At 33.8% G+C, this 24,964-nt stretch overlaps 2 protein-coding genes across 2 annotated transcripts; both read left to right on the top strand.

Moving 5' to 3' along the window:
- The first annotated feature begins 13,968 nt into the window (after positions 1 to 13,968).
- On the top strand, positions 13,969 to 17,595 carry LOC136233950 (4-coumarate--CoA ligase-like 6). Its single transcript, XM_066023684.1, has 6 exons — positions 13,969 to 15,134; positions 15,610 to 15,799; positions 16,282 to 16,427; positions 16,523 to 16,590; positions 16,689 to 16,791; positions 16,879 to 17,595. The coding sequence occupies exons 1-6, from the start codon at positions 14,100 to 14,102 to the stop codon at positions 16,990 to 16,992; spliced, it is 1,656 nt and encodes a 551-aa protein (XP_065879756.1). The 5' UTR covers positions 13,969 to 14,099; the 3' UTR covers positions 16,993 to 17,595.
- Positions 17,596 to 20,196: 2,601 nt separating this feature from the next.
- Positions 20,197 to 24,387, top strand: LOC136233722 (plastidal glycolate/glycerate translocator 1, chloroplastic). Its single transcript, XM_066023428.1, has 8 exons — positions 20,197 to 20,679; positions 20,780 to 21,095; positions 22,411 to 22,672; positions 22,833 to 22,948; positions 23,231 to 23,340; positions 23,457 to 23,634; positions 23,722 to 23,851; positions 24,053 to 24,387. The coding sequence occupies exons 1-8, from the start codon at positions 20,380 to 20,382 to the stop codon at positions 24,201 to 24,203; spliced, it is 1,563 nt and encodes a 520-aa protein (XP_065879500.1). The 5' UTR covers positions 20,197 to 20,379; the 3' UTR covers positions 24,204 to 24,387.
- Positions 24,388 to 24,964: the final 577 nt, after the last annotated feature.

Raw genomic sequence — 24,964 nt, forward strand, 5'->3', positions numbered from 1 at the left:
CATATTGCACATTAGAGTATCTCAATGAGATATAAATAATTGACTCTTTGTGATTTAAGAGTGACTAAGACATATTATATCCAACAATACTTATTATATTCACTCTTAATTTATTATTTTATCATTAAAATTAGGCTTAATACATTATTTGCCTTCTGAACTTGTCCAAAAAGCATGATTGGCCCCCGAACTTTTAAAGTGTCCCGATAGCCCCCTCAACTTGCATAAAATGTTTAGTTAGCCCCCGAACTTGCATAAAATGTAATCAATTGATCAGTCGGTCGCAAAAAAGTAAGTTAAATGCAGAAGATGTATTCCACGCATCTTAGAATGTAACATAATTCAAAAAATAGACTAAAAATGAAGTTATTGTTTGCTTAACTATACAACTTGTCTTCTCTGTATACCCCGATTTTGGTTGTTTTAGTTTTTTTGAAGATTCGTGCAATACATCTTTCGCATTTAACTTACTTTTTTGCAACCGAGTGATCAATTGATTATATTTTACGCAAGTAGGGGGCTAACTGAACATTTTATACAAGTTGAAGGGGCTATAGGAACACTTTAAAAGTTCAGGGGGCCAATAAAAAATTTTGGACAAGTTCAGGGGGGCAAATGATGTATTAAGCCTTAAAATTATTAATGATCCACTTTGTGTGTTTTCACCATTGGATGAATTTTATACTCCATCATCCAATGGTGAAAATAACCAAGTAAGGCTTACTTTGTCAAAAACAAAGTAACCATAGAAGGCATCATTTCCTAATAGTAGAATTCTCAATAATAAATTATTAATAAAAAATAAATTTAGGAGGCATCAAGAGGTAGAGAAATGGAGAGACTCTTAGTGATTTGATGATCCACTAAGCGACTGTTGAAGCTGATTTTTAACTCTACCTGCTCAAATTTTAATTTAAGAGCTAAACGAAAAGGCTCATGGAGATGCTTTTAATACACAAAATAAATAAACAATAAATATTACAACTCAAAAGCAATTGAATAAGTACAATTAATTATGATGTAAAAAAGGACAAAAATGACTAAATTGAAAAGTTTATTTAGGGACCAAATCGAAAGAAATAGCAAACTTCAACTGAAGGATTAAAGTGAATAAAATAGAAAATTATTAAATTACGGATTAAAACGAATAAAATAGAAAGTTCTAAATTAAGGATTAAAATGAAGTAAAAGAACATATTTAACTTAAGGATTAAAATGATTGGACAGAAAGTTATTAAAAAATATAAATAAATAAAAGTAAAAAGAAAAGTTTATTGATATATGAAACACAAATTAAAAACTAACCAATTAATTAAATTAAAAACCAATCAAAGAGGATTAAATTGAACGAAATTAAAGAATTCATATAACTATAGGTATCTAAATGGTCGTGAGATGAAATTTATCTAAAATTGGTTCGTTTATTCAGAATCATTAATTGTTATGGATAAAATGAATCGATTAAATCAATGATATTAACGTGTACACCACTAACATTAGATTCAAATATAAAAGCACAAAAAATGAGTTAATTTGAATAAATTTGGAGGATTAAAATATACACAAAAAAAATATATATTTGAAAACCTTTTGATAAAAATTGAAATTAATTTAGAATAAGAGAAAAAGATCAACAATGTATGTTTTAAAATACAAAAATTTTGAATAAAAGATTATTGTAACATGATATGTTCCCTCAGAAACATTTCTGTTAAAGGATTTTTGGAAAATCACGACTAATGGACCACATATTGTATGTATCATAAAATTGGAATTTGTTGGGGTTGTTTCGACAAAGTTTCAGCTATACGCAGTCTATTTTCAACCACCTAAAAACTGGTCTAAGAGCTAATATTTATAGGCTTAATTAGGATTTTAGGTTTTCAATTGGAAAAAGAAAACAAAGCAAGGTCAAAAAGGGGATTTTCAAGTCTTTAATCTCTTTAAATTGTGAAAACCTAACGTGCAAAAAGGGAGAGACGGCAGGTTGCCGCACATCTGACTGTCTGACGTGCTGGCACGTAGCCTGCCAACACGCATGAGGTGCACCAGACACGCCGCGACACATGTGCCATAAGCATGTGGGGTGTGATGTGCACAACCTAGAGAACACAGACACGTGTTTGGCGTGTGCCATCCACGTGTCCTCCTCTAAAAAAACTCTCTTTCGTGGATTTATGGCCCGAGAATGCCCTTTGATCTCTGATTTTGATGATTATTGTTCTGTTGGGCTCGTTTCAACGAGCCTTTTTTTTGTGCATGACCTGTGGATAAAAATGACGCTATCTAGGGTTATTATACAATTTGGTTTCGAATTTCACCCGAAATTTCACCGAGTCGCAATTTCCTCGTTAGACCTTCAAATTGAGCTCGCAAAAGTGAGTTACGACACTCTGGAGGGACACGAATCTCTATGATTTTCCAAAATTTAATTTGGTTTTCTGAAAAATTTGGTTTTAAATAGAAAATGGCTTACTTTAACTTAGTAGAGAGTTATTAATATAATAGGTTTACTTTATGGGTTGACTTCGGACTGCCAAGAAAAATGCTTGTTCAAATTCTCATTTTCCATATTTTTATACCTTTTCTTGTTTTTATCCTTTTTCTGGCTTCTCCCATTTTTACCATTTCTCTCGTTTTTACCATTTTCACAATTTTTTTGTCCTTTTTTTTCTCGTTTTTACCATATTTCATGTTTTCACGTTTTTTATGGTGAAATGTGAAATATATGATCCATATATATGAGAGGGGTGATTTTGAAATAAAAAAAAAAATATGATCGATATATATGAAATGTGAAATATATGATCGATATATATGAGAGGGGTGATTATAAAATTATGTTACCATTATTAATTAATTTATTTATTTCCATAACATTTTTGAACTCATTTTTATTATGCCTTTTCTATTAAAAAAAATAATTTTTTATTTTTGAGACTCAAACAGCTGAATTTCTAAATTAAATTTTAAAATTTTAAAACAAAAAATAAAATAAAATGTAAAAATGTTATAATTTTTTTAGAAACTAGTGTTGAACTAATAAAAAAAATTAAATATATCCTTATTACGTGTTAAGCTTGTCCAAAATTCAAAATTTCAATATTTTGGAGCTATTAGGTACTCTATAAATCCAAATTTCTAAAATTTCAATATTTTGGACCTTTTAGGTATTCCATAAATCCAAATTTCTAATTTTTTAAGGCCTGTTAGGCTTGTCTAAATCCAAATTTCTAAATTTTTTTTGGCCTGTTAGGCTTTTCTAAATCTAAATTTCTAATTTTTTTTACATGTTTGGTCTCCATAAATGTAACATTTGAAATCAAATTTTTTAATTTTTTTACATGTTCAGCCTTTCATAAATCCAATTTTTTTTTTTTTCTGTTAGGGCTATTAAACGAAATCTAGCTTAATTTTGAGAAATTGTACATTAATACTTAAAATTGGTTCTTGACCATTCAAATTATAACACGCATATATACAAAAAAAAAAACAAATTTAAGCAAGTTCGATTTAGAAAAAAAAAAATTCCCAAGGCACATGTCAAATCGCCCCCTCCCCCCAACCGAGTAATCCTGTATTCGCCACTGGTTTCAAGTAACAATTTCCGTGAAAGAAAGATTGAGGTCTTATAATCACTTAATCCGGAGTGAGTGGTATCGGGATAGAATATCTAAATAAGAAACGACTGTAAAGATAATGATGAGGATAAGAATGAATGAACTAAATCATGCAACGAAAACGAGGAAGAAGTGACTCTAGTTTATTAGTAAAATGTGTTTTTATATGTACGTAGATATGATTTCAAGCTATGAATAATTTGAGTCTGTACCAAAACGAACAATAAATAAATGTACGGTATTGAATTAAGTTGTTATATAATTTGTATTTGAAAGTTAGAGAAAATTGGTGCATGTGTAACTACTCAGTCTACTGTAGATGCGGTTAGATTTATGTCCACAAAAATATTGAGGTCCACAACAGAAGCATCTTTAGGCAAAGGGAACATTCTTTGCAGGTGTTGTTGCTTAAACTAATAAACTTTGTAAATGAACTTTTAGATAAAGGGGTTCACAGACATTCTAAGTCCCTGAAATATCTTAAGTCCCTGAAATTAAATAACACAAACTATAAATTAAAACTGAATTAATTTAGTTAATAGGGTTGCAGTATGATCATATAATGATTGAAAACATTTATAAATGATTAAAACGTTTATAAGAATGAAAACATTAAAAATGAGATCAGGCGGATGAATTTATATCATTTATGAGGTATATATACAAGGATAGGATAGGATGTTTTAGACTCAACCCAACCAAAAAAAACATATTATCTCATTTTTCCAAATTAATTAACAATGGCCGATGCAAATCCAATCGGAATAAATCCTGTTGTTGCTGATGCTGTTGCTACTGGAGGAGATGCTGGAGATTGTGGTTGTGAAAATAAGGATAAGTGCGGTGGGATAGAATATATATGCGGTACTACTCCTTCACTCAAGATAATAGCTAATCTTGGTGACCCGTGTTTGAAGAATACCTTCTTATGTGCATCTCTCCACACCCCTTGTTATAATGATAAATTTCCGAGTTGTTAAACTCGATCTCCTTTACTTGTTGTATTGATGCTATATATAGCATCCCTATCTACTACTATTTCATGAATAATTACTAGCTAGTATACTCCTTAATATTAATTAAGTGGTATACTACTACTAGTACTACTTTTATTCAATAAAATTAACTCCATCCATCGGATAGGGCCAATTTACGTTTTTATCTATTATTCTTCGTTTTCTTGTTTTCATCTATTAATTAAGTTGTGTACTACTACTTTCATTTTTATTTTTATTATATTAAAAACCGTTATGAAAATTTAAAAAACATTTTTCTTAAGACAAACGAAACTCAAATAACATTATAAAAATATTATTAAACTTAAGTTGCAGCAATAATATAAATGAAATTACAGAAAATCAAGACCGACTAACCCAAAGTTATACACAGTGTTCCGAGACATGTATTAGCCTGGTTTTCAATCTGCACCAAAACAATACTTCTATCAAGTAAAATAGTATGTGAGAAATAAGTAACATAATTATACATTTAATTATGGTGTACAAATGGACAAATGGCTAAATTGAAAAAATAAGTAACATAATTAAGGGAAAATTATAAAATTGGGTTAAATGGGAGACTCAGTTACATTTTTAGATCCATTTGAAACCAACTTATATATATAGACTTTACACCGGCCACTTTTCCAAAATGCCCTTCATATATATATAATAACTTATGCATTTGGAACCCACCTACTATCATGTGAAGCGTTTCCGCGAACTCAAACTCGAACTTGAATAGCTAAATTTCTGCATTTCTTCTTCCAGAGTCTTCCAAATCGATTTCAATGGCAACAACTGGCAAGAAGATATGTTACTTTACGATTTTGGATTAGGTTTTAATGGTTTGTCCCTCCTATCGTATATTACTTCTCTTCTCCTGCAATTTTGGAGTAGGGTTTATACTTTTTCTATGTTTTTTCGTTAGTTTATAGCTTCATTTTGCAAGAATGAAATTTAGAATAGTTAAAAACAACTGTGTAGACTTCATTTTGCAGAAATGACCACTTCGTGAAGATGATTTTGTTTCGCAGATATCGCAATCTTCAAATGGTGACAACAACATCCATGTATTGCATTTGGAATTTTCCGGAATTTAGCTTTCACGTTTATTTTCAATGGTGACAACAACATCCATGTATTGCATTTGGAAACACTAAATTCACGACATAATCAATTCTTTTGTGCCTATCCGAGATTATGGCAAAATTCTCTACGTCCCCAATACATTATTTGAGCTTGGTCATAAACCAAGTACATGCCTTATTTCTCTCGTTTGGTCCAACCCCAAAAGCAATAGCATAAATCTGGTTATTACCATCTTTGCCAACTGCAATGTACAATTGTCCTGATATTTACCTTTTAAGAATGCTCCATCAACACAAATAACAGGGCGAATGTGTTCTTTAAAAGCTCTAAGTGAAGGACCAAACATCATAAAGAAGTACTGGAAGTGATCATTATCATTGGTTTAAATATGTGTCACCGTACATGGATTGCATTCTTTCAATGTCTTGCAGTAGTCCGGTAACAACACATATGACTCTTCCGTTGAATCCATCGCATCTTCTATCACCCAATTCCTTGCTCTCCAAGCTTGCATGTAAGACAAGTTGATTTTATACACTTTCTCAAAATCTTTCACAATGTCCTTTGGTCTTTACACTCTATTCTCGATATCAAACTTATCCGCAAGTAGTATGTCAGTAACTCGTTTCCTCGCTTGCCTGTGATGTGGTAACATTTGATCTTTGGAACATGTGTGTTTGTTCATTGTATCCATTTTTCGGAGCCTAAACATATCGGAATTAGGTATCGCAATACCTCTAGCACACCATTTACATGCCTCATCATGCTTACATCTAACTTCAAATATGGACTTGTTAGACTTGTACACTCTCCATTCGAACATGTTCTTAACTGCTTATTTTTCCAATGCATCTTGCAATGCTCGTTTCTTTGAGAATATATCGTGCACCTTTAACTCGACAACCCCTTTTGATGCACTAACTTCAATAGGAAACTTAGGTGCATCATGGACCTCTAGGAGCCATCGAAATGGATTGGGCCTCTTTCTTATTATTTCTACATCACCCGCCTCATGCATACCTGCCAATATATTTCTTTGGGGAACAGCTTCACAATGAGATTGTCTTCGAGGGATAGGTTGTTCATTATTTATCGTTTCCTCTATGTCAAAAAGACCACAAATGTCTTCTTCATACGTCGGTTCATCCAAAAAATAAACCGGATTCGAGCTAATATCATCTAAACAGGGTTGGATGTAGGGTTGAACTCAGTGATCTTTTCTTTTCTTGGCCGATGAGTTCGAAGTTCAACGGTTGTGTCTACTTCAGAGGTTGTGTCCAATTCAGCTGTGACATTGGCATCACAACTTGAATGAATAACATTCTCTATCTTCATAGCTCGCGGTTGGATTGTTCGTGAATTAAAATTAATATATAGTGGGATAACATCGCTTGGATTCATCCGGCAATACTCTAAGAAACACTCAACATCACTTGAATCAACAATCGGAACTACTACCCTAGGAACTTTGTTTGGACAGTATGTAGTTTGCACTGTCATACGCACGTCAAATGATGTTGGATCAACACGAGCAGAAGTGTACATTCTCTCTTGAAGCATTTCCAAGTTGATTCCCATTAACAGTCAAAGCAACTTCGGTTCACCCCCCTCGTATGCCATGGCTTTTCCAATGGTTTTCCATTGGCTATTCCACATAATCACAGACAATAAATGGTCGATTGACATGCTGCTGCCAATGATAAACAACAAGGAAATCAAAAGATAGTGTGTCAAACAATGAAATAAAATATACTTCGCAAACTTCGGATATATAAAATATGCTAATTCGCAGTCTTCGCAAATCATACTTCTGCGAAGTCTGCGAATTCACAGCATATACGAATGTATATATACTACCAAATTCGCATTTTGTGATTTTGCGAAGAAAAATCGCGATCTGCGAAAGTTGCGGGTTCCCAAAAACTAACTTGAAATATAGATTTTACAAATTTCTAACTTCAAAAACACAACATCAACAAGTTAAAAGGGATTTATATATGTGAAACTACCATAATACTTACATAAAAAAGCTTGGGCTTGGATTGAGGTATTCAAGTGAAGGATCCCAATAAAATGAAGAGTGAGAGAGAGCGAATAGAGAAATCAAAGAAGATAAAGTAATATTCTAGCTAATATGGGTAATTCATATTGAAAAATTCTATATATGTAAGTTGGTTCCAAATGGATCTAAAATGTAAATGGATCTTCCATCTGATCCAATTCTGTAATTTTCCTAAAAATTAATGACCAAAATATATGGACAACAACCTTTCAAACCATTAAAACTGCAATTGTTTGGATTCTACTTTTCGTCTCAAGGTTCAAGTAAATTTTGTGATTTCAATCAATTTTGGCATTTTCAGATTAATGATATTTTTACTCTTCTTTTAATTATTGTATTCTTGGTTTGGTGTTTTTTGGGACAATAATTTTTAACAAGACTAGCTAATTTTGTAATTCAAAACACAACATTAACTAGTATTATAATTTCTTATTTATTTTAAAATTGTAATTATTATTATCAATTGTTCAAATAGTTTTAATTATATTTCACATTTTCTTATTTTTATTGGTTTTCATGTTTTCCTGTTTTACCAATTTTCTTATTTTTACCATTTTCGTATTTTTACCGTTTTCACATTTTTACTGTTTTCACGATTGTTTCATTTCTTCATATTTTTATGGTTTTCACAGTTTTCTAGTTTTGATCATTTTTTGCGTTTTTCCCGCTTTTACCATTTAATGTTTTTTCGTTGTTTGCATCTTTACCATTTTCAAGTTTTACATTTTTTTTTTATGTTTTGCATACTTTTACCATTTTTCAAGTTTTCCCAGTTTTCGTGTTTTTGCCATTTTTTTAACATTTTTCATATTTTTATTATTTTTCCTGTTTTTTATATTTTTTGCGTTTTTTTACAGGAAATGTGAAACAAATGATCGATAGATATAAGAGGAGTAATTTTAGAACGAAAGAAAATATTAGTTATGGAATAATTATTCATATGTTAAATAAATTATTCCCTATTTCACCAATCATAGAATACAAATTCCATGAAAAAATAATAAAGCGAATGGTGAAATATAGATTTTCTAGAAATATATATTTTATTCCATGAACCAAATGGTATCCAAAGTGCTTTTAACTCCCTAAATTAATTAAGAAAAACTATAAGGAAATATAACACAATAACTACAAAAAAAAAACAATCTTTTAAGTGACATAATTTCTCAATTGTAGCAACAGAGTCAAATTGAGAAACGACAGCTCAGCATGACTAGTGCCGGAGAAAGAGTCGTCACTTGGATTTTAGGTCCAAGAATATTACTATGATTCCTAGAAGGATGTACTGGGTTTGGAAAGTTAAATATGCTTGGAGAAGGTTTATATTCCCTCTGAAGGGAATATTAAACACCCCAAAATCGCTTGGTGAACTCACTGGCCACCTATTTAGCTTTTCCAAGTACATTCAGGCTATTAATAACTCTTTTAAGTTTTTTGAATTCATTTTGAATGTTTCCTTTGTTTGAAAAAAAATCATGTTTATGTCATATAGCAAAGTAATACCTAAAATAAATAAACAATAAAATATTACAACTAAAAAGCAATTAAATGAATATAATTACATCCGAACATTTTGTGGTCTTCAATCCACACCAAAACAAATTCTCTCATACTTCTATCAACTGAAATAAAATGTTAGAAATAAATTACATAATTATACAATTAATTATGGTGTAAAAATAGATCAAGGATCAAACTAAAAAGTTTATTTAGGGACCAATTGAAAGAAAGAGCAAACTTCAATTTAAGGACTAAAGCGAATAAAACATAAAATTATTAAATTACAGATTAAAACGAATAAAATAGAAAGTTTTGAATTAAGGATTAAAATGAATAAAAAAAGTATTTAAATTAAGGATTAAAATAAATAAAAAATATTATTAAATTAAGAATTAAAATGAATGAAAAGAAAGTTACTAAAAAGTATAAATGAATAAAAAGAAAAAGAAAACTTTATTGATATAAAGAATACAATTAAAAATAAGAATAAACTAAGATTCAAACAAATATCATCATCTTAATTTGGGAAAAATTCATCTATTAATTAAATTGAAAACCAATCAAAAGGGACTAAAGTGAACGAAATTACAGAATTTGATAACTATCTGTATCTAAAGGGCGTGGGAGAAATTTATCTAAAAATTGGTTCGTTTATTCTGAATCATTGTTATGGATAAAATGAATTGATTAAATCAATAATATTAATTTGTAATATCATTAATATTAGATTCAAATATAAAAGCACAACAAGGAGGTTAATTTTTAAATTAAAAAACTTAAAACAAATTATTGAACTAATAAATCATTGGTATTAGGTTAATTTAGATCAATTTGGAGCAATAATATATATATATATATATATATATATTTATTGACAACTTTTTGATAAAAAAAATAAAATTGAAATTAATTAGAATGAGAGAAAAGATGAACACGTATATTTTACAATACAAAAATAATTGAATAAAAGATTAGTGTAGACATTATATGTTTCTCAGAAACTTTTATATCAAGGGATTTTTAAAAAATCACGACTAATGGATCACAAATTGTAACTTTTAGAAAATTAGGATTTGTTATTGTTTCGATAAAGTTTTGGCTATACATAGTCTAATTTCCAGCCCTCTGAAGACTAGTCTGAAAGCTGGTATTTATAGGCTTAATTAGGATTTTGGGGTTGGAATTGGTAAAAACAAAATAAACCATGGTGAAAAAGGGGATTTTCAAGCCTTTAATCTCTTTAATTTCAGTAAACCTAATATGCTAAAAGGGAGAGACAGCAGGTTCTCGCACATCTGACGGTATCTGACGTGTTGGCGTCTGTCCTGCATGCGTACGCCAGGCAGTCTGCCAACATGCACCAAGCACGTGGGTGGCACCTACTAGACACACGACGACACATGTGTCAGGCACATCTGGCGCGTATTATGCACGCATTATAGAACATGGAAAGCTATTTAGCGTGTGCCAGGAATGTGCAGACACGTATCCTCCCTTAAAAAACTCTCTTTCGTGGATTTATTTCCTGAGAATGTCTTTTCTGACCTCTAATTTCGACGAGTCTTGTTTTGCTAGACTCATTTCAACGAGCTGGAATATTTTGTGTTCACGACCTATGGCTAAAAATTACCCTATCTAAGGTTATTGTGCAATTTGGTTTCGAATTTCACCTGAAATTTCAGCTAGTCACAAATATCCTTCAAAGGTTTTTATCACCGGGCTTCGAATTTAGTGTCTTTAGTTCCCTACTTTATCATTGAATTGTGTGCATTTTGAAACAAAACTTTTTTTTTTTTGATAAGCACCACTTGTATTAAGCATAAACATAATCAGTACAATTACAAGTTGAGATAAAATTAGGACAACAGTCCATAAAAAGTTGAGGCGAGCTAAGGCTAAGACCCCATTGGGCAAGCTCGTGTGCATCCCCATTAAGAGTGCGACTCTCATGAATAAAATTACAGTTCAAAAAAAGAGATGCAACAGTCTTTATTCGGCGAACGATAATATCAATGTAACTCACATCGTTGTCCTTTAATATAACGTCCACGGCTAGCTTGCAGTCCGAAGAAATAATGATATTTTCCACACCACATTCCTTTGCAAAAGTGACTCCGTTGAGGATTGCGAGCAGCTCAGAATGAACCACCGACCAACACTTCCCAATCGGGCACGCGCCGCTCATTACCACTTTGCCTGTCTCACTTCTCATAATAAATCCAGCAGCGCTTCCCGTAGCTTGAGGAGAGTAAGTTGCATCACAATTCAATTTGAAGAACCCTTTAGGAGGCGGTTTCCATTGACGAGATGAAGGTATAGACTCTCGAGTTGTTAGTCGTACTTTCGTATTATACTCCATCACATTTTTAACTCCTCGTTGAATCGACTCATCTGTAAGCTCTTTCTCCCGGTGTAGTATGCGATTATGGTCGTACCAAACCATCCACATTAAAGCACAAAAGCTCCTGAACTCATTTTGAGTTAAAGCTTGCCATGCCATTACTACCCATTCCATGATTGAGGAAGCTTTTAATTTGTACACCTTTACACCAAGGTTCATCATTTTCCATCTTTGAATAGTTCTCCTACATGCTACAAAAATATGAATCAATGTTCCATTTCAAAGTAAATGGGTTGAAAAGCAATTGTTTGCCCCTACTTTGGAGAAATTTTACAAAAATGTGTACAATAAAACAAAGTAGGAATAAAATATTCATCTGGGGTTGGAGGATACTGCATCAAGCTGGAAAAGTGGAATTGGGTTGTTAAGTTTCAAAGCAAATTAGTAAGTTTCCAAGGAAATTTCGTATGTTTGTTGACTCTGGACTGCTATTGGGAAATTATGTCTATGTGTTGACTCCGGACCGTTACAATTTGGGATGACCCTCCGAGTCAGTGGGGAGATTTACTGTGTCAGTTGATTTTGGACTGCTACATGGTAGGATGACCCTGTGAGTCCTTTGGGAGATTCTACATATCAGTTGACTTCAAACTGCTACACTTTAGAATGACCTTGTTAGTGGTTTGGGAGATTCTACATAGAGGTTGCCTTTGGACTACTACACTTAGGACGGCCCTTTGAGTCGTTCAGGTTTTGACTTCGGACTGCTACATTTCGGGCCGACCCTTTGAGTCATTTGGGAGATTTAGTCTATCAGTTAACTTCAAACTGCCAAGAAAAATCCTTGTTCAAATTCAGCTTTTCCACGTTTTTACTCTTTTATTGTTTTTCACTTTTTTCTATTTTTATGTTTTTATCTTCTCGCTTCTCCCATTTTTACCAATTTTCTCGTCTTTACCATTTTCACATTTTTTTCCATTTTTACAGTATTTAACATTTTTCCTTTTTTTTATCATTTTTCGCATTTTTCACGTGTGAACTGTGAAACAGATTATCGATAGATATGATAAGGGTAGTTTTGAAAAAAAAAATAGTTATGAAATAGCCATTAATAAGTTAAATTGTGGAATTCAAATTTCATTGAGTAGCTCTTTCGTGGAAAATAATGAACCAAATGGTGAAATATAGATTCCTCATGAATAGATATTCTATTCTAAATATTTAATGAACCAAACCGCATCTAAATTTTTGTAACTCTCTAAATTAAATACCACAAACTATAAGGAAATATGAAATAATTAATCATTTTGTAGGAGGATAAAATTGTTTAGCTCGAAATAAATAGAGATTAAAAATTAATGGATTATTACATTTATAAATGTTTGTGATAAAATTGATACCACTTGTCATAGGGTCAACTTGTTGACATCATGTGGTGCTTACTTTTCCCTCTGGAGATAAGCCAGCCAAGGGTCAAATCTTACAATATCTATAATAGCCAATTATATGGGTTAGAAATGGGCCATAATCAGGTAAATATTCACATTCCTAGCATAGAGGAAATCCACGACAATCATACATAAAGGCAAGCAACACAGAACGGACACAGATAACAATGTAGTGATGATTTTATTAATGTAAATACATCAATTATACATTTAGAATACCACATCAACAGTAGTAGGGGAGCCACTACTAGAGAGGAGAGGATCCATGGCCAACCCCGGTGACAATGACAAAGTTAGGAGTTTTTTTTCATACCTTAAATAAAGTAAAGGCCTAATATCTTCCCCCAGCTTCCCTAAGTTGTTCCAATACTGCAACTGACCTCTGAATTTAGACTTGTGACAACTAATCCTTTCATCTTGCTTACTTGGAAAAAATAACCCTCCAAATAGGTTAATATTTGTGATTTCGGGAGTTTTTTTTTTTTTTTTGCTCTTTAGTTAATGTATCAATATATTAGTTTTTTTTTGGTAAGAAGGAAAAGAAAAACAAACAAAACAAAGAAACGCTCAACCCGGGATCAGTCTAGGAAAACGGACTCCCACCACATCCTCCAAGATGAAAAAAATATTTTTTATATAATATTATGTTGAAAGTTTTTTTGGGATTAAGGGTTATTTGTTCCAAATAAACAACTTAATGAGTTATTAGGCCCAATTTACCTATTTGAATGGTTATTTGTTCCAAATAAGCAATTTGAGAGGGTCAGTTGCAGTATTAGTACAATTTGGGGACTGAGAATGTAATAAGCCTAATAAGATTCTGTCATGGAATAATTTCTTGAACAGTACAAAAAAAAAAAAAAAACATAGTTTCAGTACTCGAAACCAAACAAATCTGACAGTTGCGCAGTTCATACTTTATTATGTGGGTTTTATCGAGGGTTTTAGGAAAAGCCCAAACAAGGCGTCGAAACCTACATCAAGTTCATTCCTTTGGCGGCAACCTTCATTTCAACGGCTCCTGAAACCCCCAAAGTGATGCAGAATCTCCATGAAACCTCCAAAAAAACCTTCCCTCACTGGTTCTCCCCACAAACAGGAATCTACACCAGCAAACACCCAATAATTCCGCTCCCTCCTGACCCTTTTCTCGATGTTGTTTCCTTCATTTTCTCTCACAAACACAATGGCATTTCAGCTCTTATTGATTCTTCATCTGGATTTTCAATTTCTCATTCTGACCTCTTTCCTTTGGTCAAATCCATGGCTTCTGGTCTCCATAGGATTGGAATCAAACAAGGTGATGTCGTTTTGCTTTTGCTGCCTAACTCAATTTACTTTCCCATTCTTTTCTTGGGTGTTCTTTATTTGGGTGCAATTGTCACTACTATGAATCCCCTTAGTTCTGTATCAGAAATTCACAAGCAAATTATTGATTGCAATCCATGTATAGTTTTCTCTGTTTTGGAAAACGCTAACAAATTACAATCATTGGGGATTCCTGTCATTTATGTACCAGAAAATTCGACTTTGATAAAGGGGAAAAAGGAATTCGAATTTTATAAACTGCTTTATGGTGATTCTGATTTAGGGTTTAAGCCAGTAATTAGGCAAGAAGATACAGCAGCAATTTTGTATTCATCAGGGACTACTGGTTCTAGTAAAGGAGTAGTTCTTACACACAGGAATTTTATTTCTATGGTTGAACATTTTGTAAGATTTGAAGCCACACAGTATGAGTATTCAAGTTCAGAGAATGTGTATTTAGCTGTTTTGCCTATGTTTCATGTGTATGGTCTATCCCTTTTCGTGTTGGGAATGTTGTCGCTTGGATCGAGCATTGTTATAATGAGGAGATTTGATGCTAATGATATGGTAAAGGTTATTGATAAGTATGGAATAACTCATTTTCCGGTTGTTCCGCCGATTCTCCAAGCATTGACAAAGAAAGTAAAGGATGTTGGTGGAATTAGCTTGAAAAGTTTGAAGCAGGTTTCTAGTGGAGCTGCTCCTTTGTATGCCAAAACTATACAAGATTTTGTTGAAACTTTTCCTCAGGTTGATTTCATTCAGGTATTTCTTCGGTTATTGTTGCGTGATTAAGATAGGATTAAAGAGATCTTGAACTTTGTTGTTTTTACACATCGAGTCCCTGATATTTTCTTCAAAATTCAGTCATTGATTCTTTATGAAGTTATATTATATATTGAGCTCCTTATCTTTTATTGTTACACATTGAGCTCTTCAACATTTATTGAGCCTTTTGATGATATAGGACTCAATATGTAGATTTATACGAAATTAAGGCCTCGATTTGAAAAAATAAAAGATCAAGTTCAACATACAAGCTTACAAGTGATTACAATATATATATATATATATATATATATATATATATATACACACACACACACGGTGAGGTGAATGTGTTTAAAATAAAATCTAAGGACCTTAGGATACTTTATTGCTAAGATAGGATTAAAATAATGCTACAATTTTCGTGGTAATTTATGGATTTGCCTTTTCCTCTGTTTTTTTTCTTCTATAGGGCTATGGCATGACGGAATCAACTGCTGTAGGAACCCGTGGCTTCAATACAGAAAACTTACAAAAATACTCTTCAATAGGCCTTTTAGCTCCAAATATGGAAGCTAAAATTGTGGACTGGGTCACAGGTCGTTTCTTGCCACCTGGTAGTAGCGGTGAGCTTTGGATTCGAGGACCCGCAGTTATGAAAGGTAACATTTTATGTGTATCTCATCGCTGAAGTACATACTCGTGTACGTTTAAGCAGATAATATGTAGATATTTGCCTGCATTGTATCAGCTCCTTATATCTTGTGAGGCATGCATCTTTGTTTGAGTGGTAAAGCTGGTATCTTTGAATATTCTCGTGGTTGTCTCTCGGTTTCTTTTTACTTTGACAGCTCAGCAATTTACCCTTTCCGTTTAGCTTGGAGGTAAAATGATGCATCTAATGTTGCTATTTGCATACTTGCTAAGAGTTAGTTAAATAAACTCTTCATTCGTTCTGTTGATTTGTTTCAATAATATGATTACACACTACTAATGACAAAGATTCATCTACAGCACCATAAATTCTTTTTTTTCGTTCATCACCTCGTTATTCATCCCCAAATAGGAAAAATTGAAGAATATACTACATTTTTTCCTTGTGTTTTCCATTACCGAATTTGTTTAATTTTCATAAACTCGTCAGAATACTTGAACAATAGCAAGGCGACTGCATTAACTATTGATGAGGATGGTTGGCTTCATACCGGGGACATTGTGTATATCGACTGCGATGGATACTTGTATATAGTTGATCGTTTGAAAGAAGTAATAAAATACAAGGGCTTTCAGGTAGATTTCAACATTTTCCTTCTGTCTAATTTTGATAAAAATGTTGAAATTGTGAGAGATTTAGCAACTCTTGGATAACTTTCGATCTTTTGCAGATTGCTCCAGCTGATTTAGAAGCTGTATTACTTTGCCATCCGGATATAGTTGATGCGGCAGTAACAGCGTGAGTTTCGAAAGCTTAATGCATTTGATTATTAGTTTATGATTAATCCTGCTGTGTTACTTTATAATTGATCTTATTCCTTGTTGTCTGTAATTTAGTGCCACTGACAAAGAATGCGGGGAGATACCTGTGGCGTTCGTGGTCAAGAGGCAGGGGAGTACGGTAACGCAAGAAGCTATAATGCACTATGTAGCTAAGCAGGTATTTCTGTTTTTAACTTCAAGGGCTTTGACTCTGTTCATATTTAGCAAAAACTGAAGTTATTCATTTTTCGCTCGTGTATGTAAGGTTACGCCATATAAGAAGGTGAGGAAGGTGATGTTCGTGGAATCGATACCAAAGTCAGCAGCAGGAAAGATCCTTCGGAGGGAGCTCCGACGTTCTATAGCTTCAAGACTGTAAAATGTCTATGTTAGAATACTGTACTATGTCTATGCTGGCACAATCACGACCTCAAATGCATTACACGGAAGGAAAAAAACGAAGTTTATTGAATTAAATCAAACTGAAATCAATAGAGATGGCTGTGGAAGATAATCCAAAAGACGGATGAAAGGATAAATGGTGAAAACAGAGATGAGTTAGTATAAAATTGAGAGTTAGATATATTAAAATAGGGATGAGAGATCAATAAAATGGTGAAATGAGGATCTGAAGTCCTTTCGAAAGCTTCAAGGTCCTTTGCGAATTTGTAATTTCTTTTGTTGGCTCATTCATATGATCAGTAGTGTTCATATGGATCCTAATGACCACGGTGAATTTGGTCATTCACCATTAGATGTAGGCTGATTAAAATCTTAAGATGAAGATTTAAAACATTATAAGGTTTAGATTTAATCAGTCTATATTTAACGGTGAATTACCAAATTCATGTGGTCATTAGGGTCCATGTGAAAAATACTGCTCATATGGGTATTCTTACGAATTGCAGAAGAGCAAGTAGTAGTTTGTGTCACCTGTACTGTGTTCTAATGGTCCTAAATACATTGTTCATCTTTTCTGAAATTGCTCTACCACCAATTCCATCTGGATCAACTTGATGGACGAGGATGATTGGTTGTAAAGTGTTTGTGAACTTGATTGAATAGAAATCATTTAGAGGTACCAAAATAGCTTCAACATTTTTGCAGAAGAGTCAATTTAATCTTCACATATAAAATAACACAATTTCAATTTTAACGTTTATCAAACAGTACAATCAAAACTCTCACTAATAGAAATTGATACAGCAATTCCAATATCACTTTCAGAGCAACTTTAGTGGTCAATAAAAAGGAGCGTTCTACATTTTTACCAAGTGAAAAAATGCCCTCCAACTATTTTAATCGATAAGATTTATTGTGTATAATTCTGGATGGTGTCCATATTTGTTGTGTTCACCCATAATTCAATAGATCAAATAAGATTATAAGAGAATTAGGTAAAAAAAAAAAAAACTAATTCCTCCTATATAAATAGGAAACACTAAAGGGGTGTTTGTTTACCTACTTTTCACTTTCTGTTTGCTTTTTTCATTTCAAGAAGCAGAGTTTTAGGTGTTTGGTTAGACTCATCATGTTTGCTTTTTACAGTTGAAAATAGAACTGTTCAAAAGCCCACGGTCCGCCCAGCCCGTCCAAGCCCGCTCTTCAAAAACTGGGCTTGGACGTATATGTTTCATAATAGGTCCGGTCCGGCCCAAGCCCGCTTAGGCCCGAATACATAGTAGGTTGGGCTTGGGATTTGTCTCAAAACCCAGGCCCAACCCAGCCCGGCCCGAAATTTTAACAATAACTTTAATTTTATAAATTTTATAGTTTAATAAACTTTATATTTCAAAAATAAAACTTTTAAATTTCTTCAACATAAAAATTTTCAAACCATATATTTTTTAGAATCGGTAAACATGTACATATTTTTGTTACTGTTTTATTTATTAGTATCAAAGGAGTATTTTTTATTTATTTAGGATTGCGTTAATTGATTTTTATTGAAATATTCCTCTAAAATTTAGTTTAATTTTAATTTTAAAAAAATACAAAGATACTAGTTGGGTCGGGCCAGGTTGGGCTTGGGAATTAGTTTTTTTAGCTTGGCCCGAGCCCGATGTAAATATAGTGCGGTCTGGGTTGGGCTTGGACAAAGCAATTATGTGACAAACCCGCTTAGGTCCGGTCCAAACCCAGTCCGGCCCAGCCCATGAACAGGTCTAGTTGAAAATCAGCATTAAGTGTTGGTTAGTGACCTCCTGTTTGCTTTTTACACCTGAAAAACAGCCTTTTACAAAAGCAGGGAATCTCTGCTTTTTCCAAAAGCAGCTTTTTCCAACAACAAACAGCAAACAGCAACAACAAACATCAAATCGTAATAGCAAACAACAACAATAGTAGGTAAAACAAACGGGCCCTAGTAGTCATTAGTGAGGCGCTTAAACCCTAGTCGTGCAAACTGTTATTTCCCCTCTTTAAAGTTACACTTGTCATGTAACCATTTCAACTAAGAATTTATAGTTAAGATTAAATTATAGATTTTATATTAATTTCTGACACGTTTAAGATGTTCCGATACCATGTCATGGAATCATTTGAACTAAGAATTCAAACTTATAGTTAAAATTCAATCATAAATCTTATATTAATCTCTGATGATACTTAGTTTATGGATCTATTGCATCTCCTTCCGAAATAATTTGGTGTAGAATTGCATGATTCGTAGTATAAGATTCTTGTTGGATTTCTTCCGCTGCAATATTTATAGGTAATTTGTACTATAAAAGATCATTCGATTGTCCATTTTATTTATTCCAACCTATATGTGTATATATATCTCAAAAAAATATTTATGCTCTTTATATGAAAATAGTAAAATTAATATTCCTCTTTAACCATGAGACAAGTTTTTTTTTTTTTAAAACTTCAAAAGAAGGTAAAGAGTATAATTAAGTACCCGAACTTTGTCTATTTTAAGGATCAAGTTCCTGATCAATTATTTTTCCACATTGAGTCACTGATCATTGATTTTATTATGGATTCGGCCTTTATTTAACTTTTTCATCGAGTTTGAAAAATGAGAAGATGGATTTAGCGATTCTAATGCTAAAAATCGCAAAATGAGAGAGGAGAAGATGGAGCTTGGAATGACATACTAGAATTTGATTTCTTTAATTTCTTTATAGTTTTTACTCTCTATCTATTCTAGTCCATGAACTCTTATTTTTATTTCTCTACATCAAGTGTAAGTCAGGCCAAAACTCTGTGTGGCGTCTCGATATACCCCAAGTATCGGCCAGCCAACCCCTACTGAAGGGTCCCGCCAATGCATCTGTTGGTATTCCGTCCCGGATGGTTTTCATGTGGTTAAACCTCGCCCTCGAATGTGCACGCACTGCGGGCTCGGTGCGCCCACAGGATTCATAGAGTTCTCCTATGGAGACATCTGTCTCCTTCATGAAGGACGTATCCCTAATGAATAAGGGTGGATTCCTTAAGTCAGTTCTGACTACTGACCTACGGATGGCCCTGAATCATTCTAACATGCTTATCGTCCAAAAAAAAAAAAAAGTTAACAAGGACAGAATTCATATGGAAAAATAATTGATTGGCATTTAGGAGGTAAAACTTGAATCCTTCCCTCGTAAAATTGGCGGCGAAACTCCGGTATTATCCGGTACGGTCAAAGTGATTGGTGTGTGTTTTCTGTTATGATAACAACATTTCCTCATTTCCAGTCCATACAAAACTTCTCTATAAACCCTTGTCTTCTTCCTTTTCTTCAATTCTCACTCACTGAACAAGCTTCTCTACCTCTCCAATGGCTATTCCCTTACTCACTCCTCTTTCACCTTCCCTTCTCTTCTATTCCTCCAAACGACTTTCTCTCCATTCCCGTACATCCACTCCACATTCATCATTTCGCGCTTCCAATGCCGCCGGCGTTCGTAATTTCCATAATCACTCCAATTCCTCTCACTCTTTCTCACTCGCTACATCTCCCACCCAAAATTCACACTTCTTTGAAATGGATTCTCACTCCAATCGAAGAAGAATTTCCACTAAATCGTCGAGTTCAGGTGGCGGTAGCGTTACTCAATCATCCACTCTTTCTCAATCTGTATGTATTATATCTTGTATCTTCTTCTCTCTTTTTCAAATCGAGTATCTGATGGTGAATTTCTGAAATTTGTTTATTTATGCTTGATTCGTATGATTAGGTAGTGGGGATTTTGCATTTATTTGTTTCGCTGGGGTTTATTCTGGCAATGGATAAGTTATTAAAAAAGGCATTTGTGGCTGCTGCTATTAAGTTCCCAAGTGCCCTATTTGGTATGTTTTGCATATTCTCAGTTTTAATGATACTTGATTCTACTATTCCTTCTGCTGCAACAAGCTTGATGAACTTCTTCCAACCGGCACTTCTCTTCATTCAGAGATGGCTTCCATTGTTTTATGTTCCTTCATTAGTTGTTTTGCCTCTTTCTGTTAAAGATATCCCTGCTGCTTCCGGACTCAAGATTTGCTACATTATAGGCAAGTAAAAACTCTGTTATTGCTTCATTTTTCTTTACGAATCTCTCAACTAGTGAACTGATTCAAAATGATTTTTATGGTTCCTGTTTCCTGTTTGTTGAAATCATATGATATAATCTGAAAACTGATTTGATCATTGGTCAGAGTTTGTATCATGAAAGTGCTTATATGTGCTGCACATTCATAATTTCCAGTCTGCTTGTATAGAAGAATCTTAATTTGTAATTGGAGGCTTCCCAATCTTGTGGAAAGAACTCATATCAGTAGAAGGTGGACTCAGATGATCTTAAAAGAGCTTGAGTCACTGTAAAAAAAGGGGCTGCCCGGTGCACTACGCGTCCCCGCTGAGCGAGGGTCCGGGGAGGGATCCCACACAAGGGTGTACTGGGAGCAAGCCTTCCCCTACCAATTTATTTGGCAAGAGGCCGCTCCCAAGACTCGAACCCGTGACCTCTTGGTCACACGACAACAACGTTTACAAGAGCAGAAACTGTAATTAGGAATTATTCTAGGTAGCCTTAATCATATAAGCCATAAACTGTTGTTTTCAAGAGCAGAAAGACCTTTACCTCAAAGAAGAAAGTGAGAACTGTTTTTTCATCAGAACTAATCTCAATTCATACAAAGAAGAAAGGCTTTCCCCATATCTATTGCCCAAAAGACACAGAAAACTGTTTGTTTTCATTTTCTAAAATTATATTATGATTTAAGAGAGAGTTTGTTACATCTCTTTTGGCTTAAAGTTTTGAAACTACCCATTTTCAAGTAGTTCTGGTAAGTTTGGATTCTCCCATCAATTGAAAAACCAGACAGAAAAGGAAAATATTTTATATTTAATCTGAATCTGTTAAATTATTTGAGCTGGAAAAAACAAATTAGTTATTTTCTAGCAACTTCCTAGGTAAATTATACGTACTGCATTGTCACAGTCCCTTGCTGTTAAATTTATCTGTTTGAATGATAAATCAAACTTATGAAGCTTGCAAAAAGGATCAAACTGGAGTATACCTCTAGAAGGAATCTAATTCAATAAAAAAGGCCCGGTCGCATTACGCATCCCCGCTGAGCGAGGGTCCGGGGAGGGATCCCACCACAAGGGTGTATTGGGGGCAAGCCTTCCCTTGCCAATTTAATTGGCAAGAGGCCGCTCCTAAGACTCGAACCCGTGACCTCAGGTCACACGGCAACAACGTTTTACCATTGCGCCAAGGAATCTAATTCAATAATTAAGTAAAATCAACGAAATATAGAATGAAATTCCACGCTTCTGTCGTCCAATGGAATAATTATTTTCTATATTTTTCAATTTGTTCAGCTGGAGGTTGGTTGGCTTCACTTTGTGTTGCGGGATTTACAGCTATTTCTGTGAGGAAAATTGTGAGGACAGAATTGACAGAAGCTGAGCCGATGGAAAAGCCATCTGCTTTTTCTTCAGGGGAAGTATTGATTTGGAGTGGAATCTTCCTTATATCATTTGTTTCTGCACTATTGTACCCAACTTTACTAGGAACAACTGCTCGAACATGTCTTCCTTTCCTACTGGCTTCCACTGTGTTAGGCTACATGGTTGGTTCTGGGTAAAATTTTATACCTTTGTAATTTTTTCTATTACAAGTGAGAAAGGAGAAAAATGGGTATTGAAAACTGCCAAATCTATGTTATAGTAATGCATTGCATTCCTGTTATACAATTTGTAAAGACCTGCAATGATTTAAGCGTATATCTGTTGATTTTCAGGTTGCCTTCTAGTGTGAAGAATGTTCTCCATCCTATTATTTGTTGTGCTGTTTCTGCAGACTTAGCAGCAGTCGCATTTGGGTACCTTTCCGGCTCTGGATTAGATCCTGTTTTAGGTACCTTGAATGTCTCTCATCTTAATTTAGTTGAGGCTTGTATATGATGGTGACCCAGTCTTATAAAGAAATTTCATGCTAGCATGTGATGAAAAAAATCTTTCAAGTGTGGGGCGAATGAAAACTGTTCCACGGATGATACAGTATCTCGTAACTTTTCTTCAATTTAAATCAATACCATTAGTTTTCTCCCTCACCATATCCCTATTTTCTCCTCAGACTTACTATCTCTTAGGTCTTTTTATCTATACTTAATGTTTGAGTATCTTTCAATGCACACAGGAGATTACCTTACAAAGGCAGCATCTAATCCCGGAGCCGGTGATGTGCTGATGGGATTTTTGGGATCTGTTATTCTTTCTTTTGCCTTCTCAATGTTCAAGCAAAGAAATGTGATTTCTTCTCTTTCACAATTAATTTGTTAATTTCCTCTGTTTCCAACTTCATATGAACTTAAATTATATTAATATTTAGTCACGGGTTTAAAATCTGTTTCATGCTTTTGCAGCTTGTGAAGAGACATGCGGCTGAGATTTTTACATCTGTAATTATCTCAACAGTATTCTCATTGTATTCAACTGCTCTTGCCGGACGCCTTCTTGGGCTAGAACCAACCTTGACCGTATCAATTCTTCCCAGATGTATAACTGTGGCATTAGCACTCAGTATCGTGTCATTGTTTGAAGGTACGGATTTAATTCCGTATTCAAGAAAATACATAGGAGCTTCAGCTGTTCAAATCAAATCCAGTACTAATATTTAATTGGCTGCAGGTACCAATGCATCTCTCACAGCTGCAGTAGTTGTAGTAACCGGCCTTGTTGGAGCGAACTTTGTACAAGCAACACTCAACAAGTTAGGATTCCGTGATCCCATTGCACGAGGAATAGCTACTGCTTCCAGGTACATACTTTTCAAATCTTGCAATTCCGGGTTAAATTAAGGTTCTGATATGCTGCGTTTCGATATCAATTTCTCGTTCTAGCAAACAAATACAGGGCTAGAATGACTGCAAGTTTAAGAATTTCACTATTTTCACTACATCAATGCATCATAACAATAACAATCCTGCAATTATGGTCTAAATGTTGTTGGTTTTTTCAGTGCTCATGGACTGGGAACAGCGGCGCTGTCAGCTAAGGAACCCGAGGCACTTCCTTTTTGTGCCATAGCTTATGCTCTAACCGGTATATTCGGGTCATTGCTTTGCTCAGTTCCAGTAGTTAGGCAAAGCTTGCTTGCAATAGTTGGCTGAATGCACCAATAACTTTTTCATCTCCGTAGCCATGTTCATTAATTATTCGGTTATAATTTCCTCCATCGGCATTATTTAGTACGACTACAGAGAATGGCCAAGCCCTTAGGAGCATGATGTATATATATTGGCCTGGACGTAGCTGTATAGCCAATTTTCTAGCAATGCATCCAAATTTTTTTTCTTTGCGTACCCATCACTTATGAATCACATATGGGCTCGTCCGATATCAATTTTTCTTTACAAATTTATATAATGAGCATTACGGGAAAAAAAAATGGGATATCCCTAAACCCTTAATTAAACGAATATAGATATTGTAATGGTAATTGTATTTCATCAAAAGTTTTAGAATTTATTAATCAAACATAGTAACGAAGTCACTATTACTATTACGTCTCGTTACATCACAAAAAAAAAAAAAAAAAAAAACTCTCTCTCATTGTTGTGTTGACACGAGTCTCGGTAACAAGAGTTGGTGAGTCGTTCAGACAAAAATGACGTATATAACAGCTCTTCCTTTTCCGCTCACCATCCTATGGCTAACATTGATTACAATACAATTTTAGTTATATTAAAATACTTTGTACTGTAGCTAACACAATTATAATTAAGTTTCATCATACCACAAACACTTTACACGATAAAAAAAATGACTAATGGTGATAGTATTTGATGAAGGGTCATGTGATTTCGATAACATAGTAAGTTTCTTTTGAAGTAATAATATGGTAAGTTGATTTTACTAACATGACATAATG

The sequence above is a fragment of the Euphorbia lathyris genome, chromosome 6 (assembly GCF_963576675.1).
Source record: "Euphorbia lathyris chromosome 6, ddEupLath1.1, whole genome shotgun sequence".
Taxonomy (NCBI): Eukaryota; Viridiplantae; Streptophyta; class Magnoliopsida; order Malpighiales; family Euphorbiaceae; genus Euphorbia; species Euphorbia lathyris.

What these genes read in the sequence shown, in the direction of transcription:
- LOC136233950 (XM_066023684.1), top strand. Translation starts at nt 14,100, where the DNA reads ATGCAGAATCTCCATGAAACCTCCAAAAAAACCTTCCCTCACTGGTTC. An exon ending in CTCAGGTTGATTTCATTCAG is followed by an intron (nt 15,135 to 15,609) that starts GTATTTCTTCGG and finishes TTTCTTCTATAG; the next exon opens with GGCTATGGCATGACGGAATC. An exon ending in TGCACTATGTAGCTAAGCAG is followed by an intron (nt 16,792 to 16,878) that starts GTATTTCTGTTT and finishes CGTGTATGTAAG; the next exon opens with GTTACGCCATATAAGAAGGT.
- LOC136233722 (XM_066023428.1), top strand. Translation starts at nt 20,380, where the DNA reads ATGGCTATTCCCTTACTCACTCCTCTTTCACCTTCCCTTCTCTTCTAT. An exon ending in TGGATTAGATCCTGTTTTAG is followed by an intron (nt 22,949 to 23,230) that starts GTACCTTGAATG and finishes CAATGCACACAG; the next exon opens with GAGATTACCTTACAAAGGCA. An exon ending in GGAATAGCTACTGCTTCCAG is followed by an intron (nt 23,852 to 24,052) that starts GTACATACTTTT and finishes TGGTTTTTTCAG; the next exon opens with TGCTCATGGACTGGGAACAG.